Source organism: Eupeodes corollae, chromosome 3, assembly GCF_945859685.1.
Source record: "Eupeodes corollae chromosome 3, idEupCoro1.1, whole genome shotgun sequence".
Taxonomy (NCBI): domain Eukaryota; kingdom Metazoa; phylum Arthropoda; class Insecta; order Diptera; family Syrphidae; genus Eupeodes; species Eupeodes corollae.
In genome coordinates this window covers 104,058,442-104,079,889 of record NC_079149.1, presented here as the reverse complement: position 1 = coordinate 104,079,889, position 21,448 = coordinate 104,058,442, and the positions used below count along the sequence as shown (strand labels likewise).

At 31.3% G+C, this 21,448-nt stretch overlaps 1 protein-coding gene across 1 annotated transcript in view; it reads right to left on the bottom strand.

Moving 5' to 3' along the window:
- Nucleotides 1-3,039: 3,039 nt before the first annotated feature.
- LOC129950720 (tyrosine-protein phosphatase cdc-14) overlaps nt 3,040-21,448 on the bottom strand; it is a 55,949-nt gene continuing 37,540 nt past the window's right edge. Inside the window, exons 3-8 of the mRNA XM_056062642.1 lie at nt 8,953-9,218; nt 8,333-8,864; nt 8,097-8,235; nt 7,452-8,012; nt 7,150-7,386; nt 3,040-4,642 (exon numbers count right to left, since the gene is read on the bottom strand). Coding sequence (XP_055918617.1) covers nt 3,157-4,642; nt 7,150-7,386; nt 7,452-8,012; nt 8,097-8,235; nt 8,333-8,864; nt 8,953-9,218 — 3,221 coding nt within the window. The 3' untranslated portion in view covers nt 3,040-3,156. The remainder of the gene's footprint in view (nt 4,643-7,149; nt 7,387-7,451; nt 8,013-8,096; nt 8,236-8,332; nt 8,865-8,952; nt 9,219-21,448) is intronic.

The window sequence follows — 21,448 nt, the reverse complement described above, 5'->3', positions numbered from 1 at the left end:
AATATTGCACAACAAAGTTTTATTTTGATTTAATATTTTTGTGTAAAATTTAACATAGTCAAATTTTGAAATCACACAATTATAAAATTAAAATTCCAAAAGACAAAAACAAAATAAATACATGTTAACTATGTAACACCAAATAAATTATGTGTTTTATAAATAATTTCATTGTCCATTTTTTTTCAACTTGTAAAGCACACGCCACATTTATATTAAATCTATTTTTCGATATACGTATAAATATTTATGTATGGTTTTTCTTATTTGATCATATTTTTTTTATTTCTAATTTTGAGAGTTTTCATTTTATTAAAACTATAAGATGAGGTTGGGCGAATGTAACCTTTTTGTTTATAAAAAAAATAGGTCCTTCGAGATTAGTACCTACATCAAAATAAAATTCTAAAAATACTTCTATCTACTATACTTTTCTACACAGCAATACAAAATGAATTGTTTATTTGTTTTTGTTAGGAAAATTAAAATTTTAACTAAAAAAAAATAATATTTAGTTTACTACATTCTTTTTTTTGAATTAATATTATTATCTTTTTCATTCGATTTACTTGTATTCGTTTTATTTTTTTGCTACGCAAAAAAGTGCACTTTTTATACTGTTCTCTATGATATTTCTATATTCTTGATGTACGGTTTTACTACTTCTCCTAATAAGTCGATTTTGATATTGAAAAATTGACATATAGTCTATGATAATTTTATTCTGTTGATTATGATGTAAATTTTTGAGGCTGATTTAAAAAACACTCACAGGAACAATTAATCACCTACCTCTGTTACGTCTCACTATTAAGCTTTTCACACCAAAAAACATAGTATTCGCGAAATTATCGGTTTTAGTCCAATTTTATTTTCACTAACAAATTTTGCAGCAATGAAAAATTTGACAGCCGATTGGCAAACATTTAAATGTCAAAAGAAAACGTGTAAATGTTCAGTGTAAATGAAATTTTGCCAAAGACTCTGTTTTGGGTTTGATGTGAAAAGGCTATGTGTGTTTTTGATAAGTAACTGTCATTTAAATAAACACAGTTGGTAAAAAAAGGTGATATCCACTCTTGACTTGACTCCAGAAAATTATTTGCCTTAAACCATGCTTATTGGAACGAACCAGAGGGCGTAAAAAAATGGCGAAATATCTTGTGGAGTGATGAAAAAAAAGTAAATTTGTTTTTATCGGATTCTGGGCTTAATTTAAGACCAAAAGGTAGGGACTACCACCCTCGCTATACACCGAAAACTATTAAACACGCATGAGGGAATATAATGATGTGGGGCTGCTTTACCTGGTACGGTGTAGGTCCTATATTCCGTTTGAATAACATCTGAACAAAATACGGATATAGTGATATTTTGGAAGATGTCATGTTACCGTTTTCTGGGGAAAACTTGCCCCTGCGATGGCACTTTCACCAAGACAACAATCCTAAACATACCGCAGGTCTTGTGAAAGATTGTAGAAAGTATCTGTTGTCCCATGGCCAAGTCAATCACCTGATCTCAATCCTATATTGAGAACTTGTGCAATGAGCTAAAGCGTTAGTTAGGGGGTCAATATTTCACCAATGGAAACCAATTGTGGGAAGCGGTTCAAAGAGAATGGTATTCCCCAGCAAACATGCCGAAAGTTAATACGAGTCAATGCCGTGACGACTTTAAAAAGTTTTGGATAATAATGGAGGATACTCAGGTTATTAAAGTAAGTAAAACAAAAATTGTGATAAGATACAGAAATGATTGTTAAAAACCATAATATTTATAATTTAGGAAGACGCAATAATTTTTTGTCCAAGTGAAAAAACTCCATCCTTAGTTTTGGGGCTATATTATCTATAATTGTAATGTATTTCAAAAGCCTTAAAGTTTTTTTTTTATTCAATAAATATAAGAGCTTTAAAAATATCTATGTACAATCAATATTTAACATAAAAGAGGAATACAAAATGAATTAATACAAAAATTAATTATCACACCTATTTTTTTGTACATATTTGGTGATATTTAATAAATGAGGTTTATATTTCTTAATTTTGTATTTGTGGATATTGGAGAGTTTAAAATTAGTGTTTGTTTAACTCAAATTTTGAAAATATAAAAAAATGCCGTTACTCCATTGGAGTATCGAGAGCTGTGATTTTAGCGGATAATAGACACTTGACGTGTTTCGAACCAATATCTTGGATGCAATCCTTATTTACAGACCTAATGAAGCTCGTAGTCGTCTCTTAAAAGTGGGAAATCTAAGTGTAAGTGAAAGAAGAAGCATAGCAGAAAGAAATATTAAATCATTTTGCCCTGCCCGAGCTCCAGAATTAAAATCCCTTAGCATCGTAGGGTAAGACTTCGGTTTGACCAAGAACATGTTAATAGGCTCGTACCGAGCTCTTGGTCTTGGATAGAGGAAGTTTGAATGGTCAGCGACACGTGGGTAAGTTCTTCAAGAACAAGTGATAGTTTCTATTGGAGACTATTTTATTTTAATGCAAGATCTGTGACAGTATTTTCACGAAGTTCAGTATCACATCTAATCACATTTATCAGATAAAATCATGTCTAATAAACAACAAAATAAAAAATGAAAACAATCATTTACAATGATAAAGATCCATGTTTTTTAAACTTTAAATGTTAATTTGTATTACTGAAACCTTTCTCAAAATAATCCCTTCATAAAGATGTCTTATTTTGAATTAACATTTACCCAGTTTATAACTGGGTGGGCAGTTAATTGTGCCTATGAGTGTATGTATTTTTGGAAGAAAGAAAAATTGAAATATCCGCGATAAACCTTTGAATTGCCCAGCAATTGCCCATTTGAAAAATTCTTCTCTTGACCATGCCTCTTCTTAACTATTCGATTCTAAATACCAACAACCTTATGAAGCTCAAAATGTTCTTCAGGGACATAGGGAAAGAAAGCAACACTTGAGATAGGGGGAAAATAGAGTAGGGCAATCTTATGTTTGGTCATCCGAACTTAATACTTTTTTGTCTAATACATGGTCTCTACAATAATTGCCTTCAGTACTTTCCTACAAAAATTAAAACAATAAAACTTTTTTAACAAAAACAAATACAAATAAACAAAACATTTAAACAATCTAAATTTATCCAAATCCTACTGCCGCTTAGACCCTAATAACTGACCTTTTTGCGTAATTTCAGCGATAGGGACTGCCGCAGTGGTGGATCCGGTGGCGATTCTACAAATTTATTTGAACTACTACGTCCACTACTGGCTGCCGTCGCCACAGCTGTGGCCGACGAATGAGCATGTAGTAGCAAAGAATCCATCACTGATCCAGGTCCAATTAATCTTCGGGTCAGTGAGGAATTCTTTACAACTGATGGTGCGGGCGAAGTTGATGCCGAAACAGATATGGCACCATGTGGATGATGATGATGATAATTATAATGGCCAGTTCTATACGAAGTTGTAGACGTTGTGCCCGATGAGGATGAACCGCTTGTTGCTGTATTATTATTATTGTTAGCTCCACTTTGATTGGCAGTCTTTCGCAGCAACTTTGTGTTATACTCATCGCACTTGTCCTTTTCTATTCGTGTACTACTTAGGGAGCGTTTATTGCGTTTTGTAATGTTATTATTTACTGGAATACCAGATGGTTGATGATGTTGATTTTGATGAGAATGCAGGTGTGAGTGATATTGAGAATGAGGAGAGGATGAAACACCACCTGTGTTGTTGGCAGCTTTCAATTCCAAGACAACACCGTTGTTAGATTTGTTGCTGGAAGAAGAGAGATTGTTATCATCAATTAGCAATTTCTGGCTTACACCCGTTGTCCCCGTCAAAGCAGTCATTGGCGGAACACTGATCGGATTCGAATTGTGGTCAACTTGAACACCAGAAGAAGCACAGACAGAAGTTAATACTGAGGATGAGGAAGTGGTGTTGGTATTGTTGCCGCAAGTGGCAGTTGTTGATGAACTGTCACGATAAAACCTTCCACCACCCAATACAGAAGCACCACCCACCGAAGAAGTTGACGTTTGTGTTGATGGTTGTTGTTCGACACTGTGAGCCGAGGTCCGATAACGTATTCGGGATCTGCCACGCAATGTCATATGATGCAAATGATGACCTAGCCTCGATGATGATCGACCCGGAGCCGGAGGCACTACATTGCTGCTGCTGCCACTGGCGCTGCCGCTGGTGGTGCTGCTATTGTTGTTGGCTGCCCCGCCGCCGCCGGCATGGCCACCTCCACCACTGTCCACATCGCGAACTATTGGAATTTTACTCTCGGTTATCGACGCCATTACACTGGACGAGGATAAAAGGGTATTGTTGTGGGTTTTGGTCTGTTTATTTAAACTACTAAGGGTTGGTGCAGTCACATCATGATGATGGTGTTCCATTTGCTGCTGGTGATGATAATTATGATTGGAATTTTGGACAGACCCAGCAGCCATTGAACTATTTATATTATTATTATTATTAGTAGTAGCAACAGAAGTTGTTGTTGAGGTTGTGGATGATGTGGTGGTAGTTGAGGTCGATGATGAGGTGCTGTTAGTGATGGTTGAACTAGAGAAGGATGTTGATGGGATATTACTCTGTTGTGCTTCCGCTTTACGCATGTGCATTAGGCCCATTCTGGTAGGATTCATAGTTTTTTTTTTATTTTATAAACAAGAGGATAGATGGAAAAAGAGAAAAAAGAAAAAAACATAGAGTGAGAATATTTCAACATTCTCAAGGCTTCTACTACAGATATATAGAGAGGTATAGGGTTCAACTTAAAAGAAAAGCATAACATAACGTTCCATAGCGCAGGAAAATGAAATAAAAAATTAAAGCAAGAAATAAGAAAGAATATAAAAATAAAACAAACACAAAAAGAACCAAAAAATTATAAAATTTATTAAAAACCAAAAAAATATTGACTTATCAGTCAAAACAACAACAAAAAAAACGAATTTTGTAATTTGTATTTTATTTTATTGGCATGCGATACATATACAATTAATACAGAGGGTTTTAAATTAATCACCTTAAAGAAAAATTAAAAAAAACATATAAACAAAAACAAATAAATTTAATTAGGGTTATAAGATTGTGCTCCTAGTTTTTCTTAAAAATTGGTCTTTTGTTAGAGTAGGGATCTCATTATGAATAACGACTCAAACCTTCAACAGAAAGCGACCAGTTTTAAGTCCATTTGTTTCTAACTTTTTGCTTTAAAAGCAACATTTTAGGCAAAGGAGTTGTTGCTTGTCGAAGTTTCCCTAAATTCTATTTCTCAAAAGTTTGGTGCGAGTCAAATGATGGATTCGCTATTCATAACGAATGCCTAAATGGTTAAAGGTACTTTTGTAGATGTATTCATAAACGTCTTAAAAATAAATCTATTTTATTTTCTCATAAAAGATGAGATCTTACAAATAAAATAATTTTACTGAGCAAACTCCATGTCAACGTCTTCGACGTTAAACTGAACTTATGGAATAAGGTAACAGTACTGCATTACACCTAGGGAAGAATTAATATAGAAAAGCTGCCTTAATGAATGTGGACGATGCGATTTGGTAAATAATTTAATGTTTATGAATACACCAACTTTAGTACTGCAAAAATATTTAACTTTTTATTCATAAATATTCAATACAATTCTTTACACTTTATGCCATTTACATTTATATTTCAAAAGTTATTTTGATAAACCAAAAGCTTAAATGAATTTCTTTATAATTCAAGCTAAGAGCTCTGAATTTATAAAGACTTCAATTTAAAAAAAGCCTTCTAAATGGTTTGGAACGGTAGGTTATTTCACAATTAAGTAGTTAAGTAATTATTTTTCAACGAAAACGACAAGAAAAAGTGCATATTTACCAGGCTTAAAAAAGAATGCAATCTTTTGGGATTATATATAATTTAATTATTATGAATAATTCATTGAGTTCAACTTAAAGATTACATTTCCCAATCATTTGACCGTTCTTTTTCCAATCAATTGATTGATTTTGACTACACATAATATTTTAAATTGGCCTATACACTTCGCACATTCATTTTAGATGTCAGAGACCGATTTTCGATACTCAAAGATATTATCAACATTTTAAAATTATAAATGAAATTTCACTTAAGAATGCAAAGACTTCAAAAGATACAAAGAATGCATCAAATGATTGCAATTAATTGATTGCAGTCAAATTATTGAAGAAAAAATGAGTTCAATCTATTTAAGGTCAAATAATTTTAGATTGAAATTTTTTTAAGTCTCAATCTTTTAATAACATTGAAGTCAAAAAAGATTGCATTCCCAAATTGAAAAACAATTAAAAGAACTCAGTCTTTAAAAAAATTGAACAAATGATTGCATTTAATAAATTAAAGTCAAATGATTGGAGACAAAATGTTTGCAGTTTTTTTTACGGTCCAATGTTTCAATGAATGCAATCTTTTATATTGAATTCATACAAGATTGTTTTCCCAAAGATTGCATTTTTCTGCAAGCTTGCTATTCACAAACAATGAAAAGAACTCTGTCTTTAATCGCATATAACCTTGAATCACAAGAACAACTAAGTACGAACCAATCGTGTATTTTATTCACTTTTCAGCAAATAGCAGTCAATAAAATAAGCAATAATTTTGATGAACCATAAGATTGACTCGGTTCGGTTATAATTTTTAATCCCACGCTAGTATTAAGAAAATCTGGCTGAAATTTGTGTATGTAAGTTAAAAAATAAATGGCATTTTTAATAAAAAAGACTTTAAAACATTATAGAAAAAAGATAAGAACTTAAAACCAATTTTGTTAAAAAAAATTTACAAAAACTTTGTTTTATTGCTTAGATACATAAACATATAGATAAATATAATTAAAACATTTCCAAACAAAATTAAGAACAAAAATGGCAAGCATTTAAGGACATATTATAAATATAAGGGATCAATAAACAGGACCATCTTTTTTTTGGAATGGATAAGGGAAGACATTACTTTAGCATCGCAAATTAAACAAGTTTACAATAGAAACAAAAATAAAAATAAAAATATTTACTTAAAATAAACAAAAAAAAAATAATCTTCCAAAGGGGTTCGATTTTTCTGGGAAGTTTTGTTTGTTTTTTGAATTGGGGAACTACTCTTACCTCTTGCTATAGAACGCAAGACCTTTGGTTCTTGTACTGGTAATGGAACTAGTAGTGGTAGTTGTTGTACCGACCGCAGGAGTTGTATGCGTAGTTGATGTTTCAATACAATCGATTGTTGTCTTTAAGAATTGGGGCGATAGAGAAGTGCCACTCAAGACATTCACAATGTTGCCATTGTTATTTCTAAATGGTTGAGACCGGGCGCGTGTATGTCGAGCTGGATTATCACAATCACTAAAAAAAGTAATCAAACTTAAATTAATACAAAATTGAAATGAGATCACGAGAAAAAAACTAACATCGTCCCTGGCACAATAACTGATCTTGAGTTATGTTGTCTTCGCATTGCCTTAATCTGATTAAGTTTATCGCCTTGAGTTTGGGCGTTTTTCTTGTCAATAGCTGCCTGGGTCATCTTTACAGTCGATGCTATCGTATGTTTGTTAGCTGCTTCAAAAATACTACAAGGTTTCTTAAGCTTCTTTTCTGCATAAATAGGTTCTATGGAAAGTTTATTGTTATCAACAACATCGTTGCTGCCCCTATGCAAAAGTTTCTCATCATCTTTATTATCATCATCACTGGTAGATTCATCTTCATCTCCAACATTTTTTGTTGTTAGCACCTTCTTTTTGGGAACATTTCCATTTTCGTTCTCCTCATCGTTAATATGCATTGTATCGACTTTCTGTGAGATACCTTTCACTCGACTCGTAAGGAGAACTTCTGAATTGTCATTCAACTGATTGCTTGCCTTGCCATTCAATATCTGAGAGTAGATACCATATTTATGCTTTGGTGGTTCGGTGTTCCAGCGTTTTCGATGACGTTCACCTTCCGTCCACAGCCAAGCTTGTTTACTGAAAAATGAAAAGTTTAAATTGTAGAGGTAAATGAAAACTTATTCGAGCAGATGTGATGGTTTTTGTTTTTTTAAAACTTACTCTTCCATCCATTGTTGTTGATGGCCAATTACAGACCCTGGTCGACAGAGTCGTAGCCATGCTATCGCTTCCAGAGCTGAGAAACTATAGTGTTTCATAATATAAGCACCTATTAAACTACCAGTTCTGCCAAGTCCAGCTGAAATGTATTCAATGGATATTGGATTCAAATTTGTTTTAAACAAAATTTTGAAGATATCGTCTTTTTGAATATAATCATACATTTAATTTCTCACCTTTGCAATGCACCGCTATAGCACCTTTTGTTGTTTCGCAAATATTAAGGAACTTTTTCAATATCAAATCACTCGGCGTACTGCCATCGATGAAGAACAAATCCTTATGATCGAATCCTGCATTCTCAAAACTCGATGCATGATAAACCTTAGCATTTAATCGAATAACCGTTGTTACATGATTCTCTCGAAAATATTCAAAATATGTTTCAGGCGAATGACAAGGATAACCATTCGAAAGGGTTTTAGATTTTTGATGAGGACCACAAAATGCAATGAATTTCTCCGGTACTATCCAATTGAAATCACCATTTTCAACACGTTCAAAGTATTCATACTCTTCAGCATCGAAATCATCGAAATTAAAGAACCCTGCCTTTAAAGCTTTGTATACAGCATTTATACAATCAATAAGTGATATTTTATAACCACTTGGACCATAGGATGCATCACAGAAACGGGTATAAGCTGGTATATCGCCGGCTACCAGCGGCCGATAAGCTTCTTCTGGTGTCCTATTTAGATAAATGACCTTTGAAATAGAAACATCATCATGATGATTATTAAAAATTTAGAAAATAACAAAATCGAGAATCGATAAAAACTAAATTCACACTTACTGCATACGAACCAATCAAATAGGCTGCATTTAATCTTTTTGCGGGATTCATCGATGTGTAGTGAATGATTTTTTTATTTGAATGCCATTTTGAGGTTATTTTTCGATTGAGTTTCTGGCAGTAACGGTATAGCATGCATATATTAAGAGGACCGAAGTCATTGTAGAAATTTTCGTAGACAAAATCTTCATCTATGCTAAAATAATGCGTACTTGGTGTGTTCTTTGGCTTAAAGTTCTTTTTGAAGGCCACAAAATACAGTCGATCTGGAAAATAAGTTGAGATTGTTATTAATTGATTTAAATACATAATATTTTAATATTATAGTAAAAACGTATTATGAAGCTAGTTTCACAAAAAGGTATTCTCGAGTGTAATGGGGCAGGTGCTTAGTGAATTTAAAGTAAACTTATTAAGAATTGACAGAAATCTTATGTCTTCTATCAGTGCGTATTGACTCACAGTTTTAAACCATTATTGAATGAAGGGGACCTACAGTTTTTATGCTGAAATCGAAAGTCTAATTTGAGAAGCAGTTTTCATGATAAAATGGGCCGTACAAAAAATCTTTAGGTTGGCAGAGGCAGGGACTTAACCAAGATCCATATTTTAGAACTTCTAAAAACATTAAGTTTTGGGAAATAAACTTTTTATGGATAGCTTATTTAAACCTGTTGTATTCTAAAAATTTGATCTTAGATGCCATTAAACAGAATACAAGATCAATTAAGGTCAATTTTATATTCAAATATAACTAGGTTAGGTTAGATTAGCCTTTGTCGTCACATAGATCAATATAGATCTATTCTGATATCCTATGGGAATGCTTAAATGCAACATCTGGGTGGGTGGGTTTGGATTATGAATGCATAAGTTAAGTTAGGTCGAATTGGCTATTTAATGATAGGATGTTAGACGTTTGGTTAACGGAACGATTTTCTGCCTTTTAACAGTAAATGTTTTCGGTTTTATGTGTATTTAGGTTTAGCCAAGACACCATTAAAATTGGGAATTCTAAATGAGCTGGCTAGTTCGAGAGATTTAAATAAAAACCTGCAAAGACACCAGTGGCTATTTGGAGCGTGCGTCGTTGTATACTGCTACCGGCGTCGGTTAGCAGTTCAAAGATTTGTTAATTAGCTGATCCTCTCTGCTAGGAAAGGTGATTGTGAATGGCTTTTAGACGTCTACAGAATTAGTGCGTGAAAAATGGTGCTTGTACAAATAGATTCAGAGGTTTTAAATTTAGCATAGCTTTTAGTGGGCGTGGTTCCCAGGCCCCGTAATACCAATGCATATCATTGTATGTACCTTAGTCATTTTGCTAAGTTTGGTAAAGTTACCAATGCATACTTCCAAACCATGCTTCCTTATATGTTTTAGTACAGGTCAGACTATGGCTTTGAACATTCATTTGATAATTTAGGGGTATGGCGCGCAGGTTTTACCAAAAGTAGAATGTAAACATAACCTTGTTTTATTTTTATTGTTGAGACTCCAATTAAATTTGAGTATGGTCCTTACAAAAAAAGGAATTTTTGAAGGAGAGTATGTTACCTTCTGTTCTTCTGCTTCAGTTTCTTTTGGGTTAACCGCTTAACAACAGTTCATAGTACATGTATGCACTGTTGATATTGCATTTCCAAATATCACTTAAAATTGCTCTTTTCTCTCGAAAGTTTAATGACTGGGTTTTAAATACCCGAAAGATTGATTTTAAATGATACAAAAATAATTGAGTTCTAACAAAACCAGTTACTCTATCTGGCTGCTTGGCACACATAATATATGAGTGTTTAATTGCATCCTTATGCGATTAAAGAGTATGCATAAGCCTTTAAAGTCGGAATAAGCTATTTGAATACAAACAATATAGGAACATGTAATGTAGCCCCATCTATTAACTTGTTATAAAATTACATCATGTCAAGTTCTAAAAAGCCTGAAAATGTATAGTGTGGTGTTGAATGTTCGCCTTTCATTCAGTACTTGAACAATTATAATAATATTATATTTTAATGAATATACAAAAGTTTCCCCATCAAGGACAAAGTGAATTTAAGAAGTACGGAAATATTAAGCCAAGTTTTTGCAACAAAAAGCGCAACACGTAATTTATTCCTCATATACATTTTTTGAAAGGAATATACTACTTATAAAACGACAATGAAACAATTATAGTGAACTAAATAGAATTGAATTGCACAGTTTATATTATATCCATATTCTCGGGTACCTTACCTATGCCTATAGCTACGGACCTATACGTATTCATGTCTCTTTTTATAAACAATAGCGAAAAATATAGGTCACGTTTTTCTGTAACCAGGCCATCGATGTAATGAAACGATGTTGAGTATAAACTTATACGCAAAACATGAATAGTTTGCTTTTTTAGATGAGCAAAACAAAGAAATATGTAAATTTAGGACAAACGAACATCAAGAGTGGTTGAATGTAAGGAAAAATAAAAACTATTTGTTTTATTTTGAAAGATAGCCATAAAAAAAGCTATCTGCATTTTATTATTTTTATATTGAGGTGTAAATTGTTGAGTTTTATGTCGGGTAACAATTAAGCAAAACCTTTCATGTAGAGATTTAAATGGAATAGAGTTTTCCATTGGTCAAGTAATTCAATTTATTTTTAAATCTGTCAAAAACCGATTTTGTTCATTTTTCCGGTAGATAGGCTAGAGCTTTTACTTTGTCGAATGTGAAATTTTGTTTGTAATTTAAAACAGATGTTTAGTGATGTGAAAATTGATTGCAAATTATGTTTTAAATTTTAGTATTAAAGGAAAAAGAACTGTACATATATGTAACTGCAAAATAACTTACTGACATTTTTAACGACAGTGAGGAAGCAGCCTTCAGAATAAAAATCGTTTATTTAGTTGCTTTGAAAGAAAGGCTTTTGGTTTATTTAATTTTAAGTGCAGATTGTTGATCCTGCCTAATAATTAAGAAGTAGTGAAGTTTCCATGAAAAAAAATAGTTCATTTTGTATTATGTTATCATCTGTCAAAAAGTCAATTCACTATTTTGTTCCATTGGGCAGTCACAAAACCTCAATTTTCTCTCTTAAAATGAGTGCGATTTTTTTAATGACGTGATATTTATCGCGAATATGTTGAAATTTTTAAAAATTCGTTGCAAGAACACAATATTTAAAAGAAACATAAACTGTCAAAATTATCAGGATTGTTTAGTTATAAAATAAAAGGAATGGTCGCATTCACAAACTAGTGGCTACGTAGCAAGGGATTCTGATTGGCTAAATCTAACTACAAAAGAAGTTTAAATTTCCCCTCCGAAGTATTTTAAAAAATTCGGCTACAAAGTTAGTGGAGAATTTAAAAACACAAAAGATAAGTTATAGTTATCAAATTAAAAATGTTTCTTATTTTATATATGGGTGATTATACAAAAGTTGGGTAACTTTTGAGGATATTTTGTTTACGATAGTTATTAAATCCAACTTCTACAAATTCGGGTGTATATGATAGCTAATCTTATTAATATATTGCTCCCAATCGGGCCAGGCACTTTTTTGAGTACATTGTATGATATTTGAAAATTTCAGAATTTGACTGCCAGGGGACTGACGAGTATACACAGTTTTAAAAGTATTATATTGAAATTTTATACAAATTAGTAAAAATCTCTTAGGATTTATTAATGATAACTTAAAATCACTTAGTAACAATTAAAATTATTTATTAATATGTAATACGATAAGAAAATACTATATCCGTTTTCAAAACAGACTTTTGACATTTAACGTAACGTTAATCAACTATCTTTTGCTAATTCTAATTAATCAACAAACAATATGAACAAAATCTAAAAATATAATTCTTAAAAGTACTAATGATCATTAAATGAAGAACAATAACTATATACCTGACACAGGACTGACGCCATACGACTGACGAAAAAGACGAAATTTGAGATTCTAATCAAAACTAATGTTGCTTTTTGTAATTTCGAATATCAACAAACTACATTTTAACAAATCAAAGTATAATATGAATAAATAAAAATAAACTTTAGATTAAAAAAAAATAACGATTTGCCATAGGGCTGACATGTTGACTGACTTAGCACGGGTATAGACAACATACATAATCCAAACTTTGGTACAGTGATGGTGTCCTTCAAATTGTGCGACACGGAACTAACTTTAACTTTATTACCAACATTAAAATTTAAAGTGAGATTTGACGTTGAGTCGGCGATATTTCGCACGAATTTTAAATTTAAATAACACACAACCGACTGACGAATAACACTGAACACAAAATTTATTATTTTTTTTAAATAAAGTGGAGAACACTGCATTATAAACGATGTAGTATATATTAAACTATATACATCATTATTAAACTATATAGTGAAATGATAAGTTTTCTCAAATCAATGATAATTTTTACTAGACAGCTACTTAATTGTTGGGTTTTAGGGTTGTGACATGCCAAAGGACTGTTGTTTTAGGAACTATTTGTGTTTTTTTAATAACTTGTATTCAAAATAAATAACCGCGATTGGGTGACCAAATAAAGGTCTTTCCATTGTTTTAATATAAATTGTAATCGCAATAAAATATAATAAGACTTTGTATATTTTGGTTGATGACATCGAGTTACCCAACTTTTGTATAATCACCCATATGTATTTGCGTTTGTCAATAATATGACTAGCTTTGTAGTGTTGTTTCGAAGTGTAGTTTTGCATTCACAAAGCTAGTTGTATTTTGACTAAGTAGCCACTAGCTTTGTGAATGCGACCAATGACATTAGGAATGCTTGCTTTCTCAATTTTTAGTTCCTCATATTTTTTACTACTCAAGATTACGACGTAATAGTACTTTTATCGGAAAAGGAATATCTTTGTAACAATAGACTTTATAAATACAAACAAACCCAAAGAAAAGCTTATCGGTAAATTTCTGATTTTCAAAAATAGTTAACATTACTATTTTACATCAAATGATAGCTGTTACTTTATTGAAGATGATAGATTACTAAAGTTGGGTTATTTTTAAAAGAAAATCTGAAAAATATTTGGTAAAATAATTGTGTGTAACGTAAATATAATTCAAACTGAATGCTTTTGGGTGTGTTTGTTTAACTTTTTTTTTAAACCTAAGAGGTGTTAATAAATCAGTGTGTTTGGGTTAGCAAGGTTTAAGTTGCTTAATTCATACTAAATGTTTTTGTTTAAATAAATAGGTCTGATTCTCTTTATGGCTGAATCACAAACACGCTTCAGGTTCGGCTTCGTCTGCGTTACGGTGGGCCTGCTTCGAGGTTGCTTTGAATGACATTTCTATTATTTCATCCCTCCAAAGAGCAAAAATTTGGTTTGTTGACATTTTTTTACAGCTGTTGAGCTGTCAGACAAAGCAAATGTTCAGATAATTGAGCTAGAGCTTCCGTTTGGAGTCACATTACTTTACATTACGTTCTTTTCCTTACGATTGTCAAACGAAACGTAAGGTCGAAGCTTCATTGTGATAGCATGCATTGATTGAACTCCTATGGCTGAACTCGTAAACGTCAGGTGAAGCCGAAGCTGAATCGTGTTTGTGATTCAGCCATTTCTTGGTACAAGTTTAATGTTATTTTCAACCTTAAGAGTTATTAACAACTGTGTTTTTCGGTTCTCGAAAATACTTAAATAAAAATTATCCCATTTCAAACTTATAAAAACTTAATTTCTAAAGTTTATACATATTACACAATTTAATTAATTGATTTAATCTTTTTTGAGTTAAATAAATTTGACGTATCGTCTCTCTCGCACTTATGGTTAAGAAGAAGTGAAAGCGATAGAAATGAAATGTCAGAATAAGTCACGTAAAAAGAGTACAGTGTGAAATACTTATAGTAGTGTCTGTCTTAAATATTAATTGGCCAGTATATATTTCTGATATGACTGAGGTTTTCGTACATTTTTAGAAATAAAAACAAAATTTCAAATACAAAATGTCTCACTCTTTAATTCCTTAAGGATCCTTTATCGCACAATTAAAAAAGAATCAAAAGAAATACAAATCTATTTTGATTGTTAGGTGACAATGAATAATGAATTGTGTTTATATTTCATTCTCCTGCTCTGTCAATCCGTTTGCGAAATTTCTCAGAAACCTTAGAAATATAAACTGGCCAAATGAGACAATTGAGTATTTCAATGATAAAAAATGACATTTCGAATTATTGTAGGTTTGTTCCTTTACTTTGAATTTTAAGTTCTAGAATTATTTACTTCAAAGTTCTATCAAATTCATTAATGTCAAATAAAAAGAACTGAGAAGTAAAAATCCACAAAGTATTACAAGAATTCATGGTAAATGAATAAATCAATTATAAGAGAAAATTTAAAGTTCAGAAGGTTGTAAGACATTGGATAATTAATGGAAACTATACAAGATTTAATAAAAGTGTGCACTAAGCTAATAGCTTCTCTTATCTTTGTATTTGCAATATCTTTTGTTATTTTTATTGACAATACCTATCGGTTTTATTTGTGAACGCAGACTTTCAATTAATCATCAAACTGTCATTGTCAATTTAATCAGTAAACTTCACATTTTCAAAAGTTAAGTTAACATTTTCGCTATGTGATTTCGGGTTGGTCGAAGTGTCTAAATATTGCTTATCTTTGTATTTGCAATATCTTTTGTTATTTTTATTGACAATACCTATCGGTTTTATTTGTGAACGCAGACTTTCAATTAATCATCAAACTGTCATTGTCAATTTATTCAGTAAATTTCACATTTTCAAAAGTTAAGTTAACATTTGCGCTATGTGATTTCGGGTTAGTCGAAGTGTCAAAATATTGCTGCGTTTTTGACGTCCGTAACAAACGACCCAATCCCATTTACACGGCGTTCTCAAAAAAGGGAATCGCTGAAAGCACATTACATATAACGTGTTTTGCGTGAACATCCGTACAAGATGAAGCTGATTCAAGAATTGAAGTTGATGGATTATTTGAAGCAACGCGACGTGGGTTCTTCTATTAGGCAAGGTGTTAAGTCCTTATTTAAAAACCCTTTATAAACCCAGAGCAAACCACTTTATTGATCTGTTAAAAAAATTAGTAAGGTATAATCTACAAACTAATTATTACCTGTTTAAAAAGCTTACACAATAAATTGAATTGCCAATATGGTAATTTACTTTTTAATCAATATATCATCATAATACTACAAAACTGCATCAATTAATTGTTTTCCAATAATTAAGTTTAAACTAAAAAAAAGGTTACATGGTGGATTAAAAATGCTTGTATTCGAGTACCTATTATAATAAATAAATATTATAATTATAGAAGTTGTTGTAATTATTGTGGTAAGTTATTCTTTTTTTCCAACAAATTGCACACATAATTTAAGTAAGTACCTCTTCGTGACCTCATTATGCATTTTTTATTTTTGTATCATTTGATATTTTGCAATAAAATCTTAAACATGCTTTCGACCAACTGCCATTTTAAAGTTAAAAAATAATAACGATTACAAAAACCATAACTTAAAAATACTCTACAGTCCTCTAGATTGTCTTCCGGTACACGAACTTTTGTTATTATATAGGGACTTTATATTGTTCATATTGCTTTAGTCGTTGTCATTATTATAAACTGGAAAAGTTAAGTTAACTAGGTAAGGTATACAAATATAAAAGATTATTACATTTGCACGTGACACAAACTTGAGGGAATTTAAATGAAATGTGTTGCCAATTGTGTTTTCTATATACGGTTAAGTCAGCCGTATAAATATGAATGAATTGTTGAAATATAGAATTCTGTTTTACGACGACGACGACCACGACATCTTGTCAATAGTTGTTGTTGAGGAAAAAGACAACATCAGGTAAACATGTTTCCGCTTCAGGAACACCCACCATCTCCAGCAGTTCCCTTGAAATCCCAAGGTTTGCTTCTATTGTATTATTTTTTTTCTTCTTACTTTAAGGCTGTAGACAAAACTTAATTCAAATTTGCAAATTTGTCTGTTATAAGATATAGTTTTGCTCTCAGCTTAGCTCAGTAGAGTGTGTGACTAAGACATTGGATTTAACATTTTCTTAATTAAATTGTGCATTGCCTGCACTCTTAATTCCAGCAGCGGATTAACAAACTTTTATCAAAAGAGTAATCATCAGGAATTGGCTAAAGGCTCCGGATGGGTGATTTCAAAATTCAATTTATTATTAAATATTCTTTTTGAAGTATTAAGGGTCTAAGGACTTAGATTTTAAATTAAGTTTATTATTATTTTCAGACAATTATATTTCGCTTACTCGGACGTGAGTTGATTGTTTTTGTATTAACGTCTCACGAAGTTGACAAATTTAATATTGTATGAACTTTTTAGAAACTGCTAAGACTCAAATGACTCTAATATAATTACCATTGACATACTAGATATTGACTGCTAGTCGATTCATATTCTCATAAAAAATCCCAAAAAAAAAAGCCATCTCTTGTTTTTAGGCATCAACAAGCTTTTTCAAAAAAACTAAGGCAATCTAGAAGCGTTAAGGAATAGATGACATCAACGCGAAGTTCGCTACTAGCAGTGCGTATCTACTATGTCAATGTTAATTAACGCCTATCTCTTTGACAGTTTTTACTTTATCGTTTGACAAGCTTTACAAGGTTTATGGTTGAACTAGAACCACTCGTTAGATCAGTCGTTCTTTTGACAGATTTCTTACCGACTTTACGATATCATGTGTCATAAAGCACGACTTAAGAATTTGCAAAACGTAATGCAGCTTCAAACCTCGGGCTTTGAGAATAAAGTTAACTTAGGTTTATTTACATTTTTTTAATTGTTTCTTGTATTTGTTTTACAAAGTAACAACAGAAAAGAAGACATTGTTGCTATTCTAAAATAAAACAAACTAAATTGCAATCACAACACAGTTGTCAGCTGTCAAAGTGCGACAAAATAGAAAATAGATCTTTCGGGCGTAGAGATTGAGCTTACGATATTTGCGATCTGAAGCGAGCATTCTGGATTGCCTTATAAAAGTCCATTGTATCTATTTAATATGCCAGAACCGGAACCACCGTACGCTTTTATAAGTTTATTTTTAAAAATTGTTGTCTTACTTCAATATTTTGATAGGAACAATTTACAAAAATAAGTAACAATACAGAGCTAATACTTATAGAGCAAATGAAATTAGATCTGTTCCCAACCTTGACCAAAACTGTCAACTGTCAAAAATTGTTTTCTAAACGCTGTTCCCCACTATACACAAATTTGGTAGTTTTGGGCAGAGGATAGCACTCATGAGATAGTTAAAGAATTTCCCCTCCTGACAAATTTGTGCAAGAAATTTTATTGTGCAGACATTGTTGCGTCTGTCAAATATCATATTGTGGTACGTAAATTGACTATTGTTAGAGTAGTCTGTTCGGTTTGCTTAGAAACAGTTCAATACCTTTTTGACAGTTTTCATCTCTCTCAGAGAAATTCATCCCCAGTCTTCAAAGTTTGACAGACCAACAATTTCTGCCAAAAAATCTTGTGTACAAACCCGTTAATGTCGATTTAAATCAAACAGATATAATTGATTCTGAAGTTCGTGTACATTTTGTTAGGCCAGTTTATATTAATAATATCGAGATATTACAATCTTAACAGAACTTCTAACCTAGAATTGAAATAATCTATTTAAGTATGTTTTTAATTGAACAATTAGTTCTTACTTTTAAACATTTGACAGTATTGAAATTTAAATTGTGTGACAAGTTTACACATGCCTTAACCTCTGTAAATAAAATATTTAATGGAGATGAACGGCCGAAGCGACACCTAACCATCGACAAGCGACACAACCATGTTTCTTTAGAACGCGTACTATCATCAACGTAACCTTCACAATGTCAAAGAACTAAAATTAAATGAGAGTGCTATAGATGGTGCTGTGCATTTTACCAGTTACACTACCATTGGCTTATGTACAACTATTTATTATTTTTTACCAAAAGTCTCAATACAACAATTTATTTGAGTTATCAAACAGAACTAACTGTTAGACAACAATAGTTAAAATATTTGTATAAAATTAAATTTAAGAACTTATTATAGCTATTTCTATATTTAAACATTAAATTAAACTGGTTGACCTTTAGTATAATGACCTCCCAAAAGGCGTCGTGAAATAAATACTTGTTTTAATCTCAATCTCTACAAATAAGAGGCTAAGAATACCCTGGAGAGTATATTTCGCAATATTAACCCAAGTCATCTGTGATGAATTGATGACTATGGTTGACCTTTTATTTTTTAACTTATAAATAGTATCTATACACTTTGAGTAAGGAAACATAACTTTCCCAAGGGTAGGTACACACTTTTACAGTACTTGTCAGGATATAACAAATAAGTTAAATCATTTTGGATTAAGGGATTAGGATGTTTACCCCATTTTTAAACTCAAACGGATTAATTTTATTTGAATTGTTGGTTTAAAATATTTGCGTTTGTATTTTGTACAACTAAAACGGGAAGTTTATTCATGGGATTTTATTTGATAAAATATTGTGTATGACGATCTTAGTTGATTTTCTTAATAAATAAACCGATTGTTTCCATAATTACTGGCCCTTATTTGTTCGTTATCATTCAAATACTCAAATCCTGCACTGTCTAAAGCTCAAACGAAAAGTTTGAAATGATAGTGTCATGATGATGTGTAAGTGTTAAAAGTGACAAGATTACATCTTAGGTGATGATGTCAATTTTAACTGACACAAATTTAATTTCTTCTGTCAGAATTTTTTTCTGAGTTTAAATATTCACATGCATATGAATATTTGACAAGAAACTAAAACTACAGTCAGTCATTTTAATTACAATCTTAATGTTAGATTTAATTTTGACAGCCCACTGAATAGAATTACGTCATTTTTGTTCATTTTATTATACTAAATTGCGATTATCGCATGTTTAGAATAATATATTCGTGTATATTGAATGTTGTGGGGCGGAATATTAATATTTCTAATATATAAGTTATTCAATATTCTAGTCACTTATGAAACCAGTAAGCGAATAATGACCATTCTTGAGTTTTTTTTTTAATCTGCATTTAAAAATATGGCAAAAATGTTATCTTATTCTTTTTAAATAATATGTGTGAAGATGTAAATGATGCGGGACCTTGATGTGCAAAAGTTGGTGGATTGAATTATAGAGAAGTGTTGATGTGAATAAAAGTTGTAAATGAGAGGCGGTTTAGTTTATGGTGAAGTGTAGGATTGGCATTTCAGTTAAAATGAAATAAGAAAAACAGTTTGGTCAATCTGGTGGAAAAACTTTTTGATGCCGAGTTTATATGACGTTAAAATAAGCTATAATTATATATACAAACTTTATAACGTCATGGTCATGATTTTGTTGTTTCCACAATTAAGTTATTTTTATAATTGCTTTTTATTGTACATATGTAGTGTAAAATTGTAATACGATACAAATGTCAACCAATTTGAAGTCTGACAGTTAAATTTTTGACATTTTCTTTATGGTTGATTTACATGTACCTGTATTGGAATTCTGAAAAAAATGAATGCTACATATGAAATAAATGTTGGTGAGATAGAGAGAAAAGATGAATATGCAGAAGATATTTATTTCTGCATTATAGAAATTCGAGAAAAATGCAGAAGTCAAGATTATAGTAAAAACGAACATTTTCATCGTTACTATAGCATCTTTGTTTCTATTTGTGTTGCCACAATGAAAAATGTTGTTTTTGAGTTTTGTTTAAATTTTTTCAAGTTTTGTTGCATTTTAAGGTGCATGCAACTAATTGCAATTTCCTACTTAAGTGAGATTTCTTTCAAAATTTCAATGCGTTTTTACTATACATAAAGAATTATACACTTTTTTGGCTTTTTGATTTGGATTTTTTTTGATTTATTTCATAACTAAAGGCAACACTCTAATGTCAAAAAGTTATAGTATTTTATGGGAAGTACTCGTAAAAGAGAGTTACCACTGGTGCCTTTTTTTAAAGTTAAATTCACTTTTAGGCATCAAATGATAGGCTACAAAAAGTCTTATGTGAACACCGTCAATAGAAATAATAAGTAAAAAATCAGGTTTGGTGGTTACAAACTGTTGGATTTCAGTACAACTTCGATTTGTTTTAACTTCCATAAGTTGAAAAAAGTAAGTTTTTATTTTCCAATTTGACATTTGAGGTAAACATGGCGACGAGTTTTTGACATTTGAATTTCATATGGCCGCGAATTTTAAAAATTACCAAACACAAGGTAATCACTTGTTAAACAACATCTCTCGTTATGGAAGAGTGAATTTCTCGAACTACTATTTGTCAAAACTTCGATACTTTGACTTTTGGTGAATTTTAATAATACCCGCTTTTTATTACCACAATGATCTGATACACATCGGATCATCATATTTCAATTACATATATTAATTGACGTTTAGAGCGGAGCTG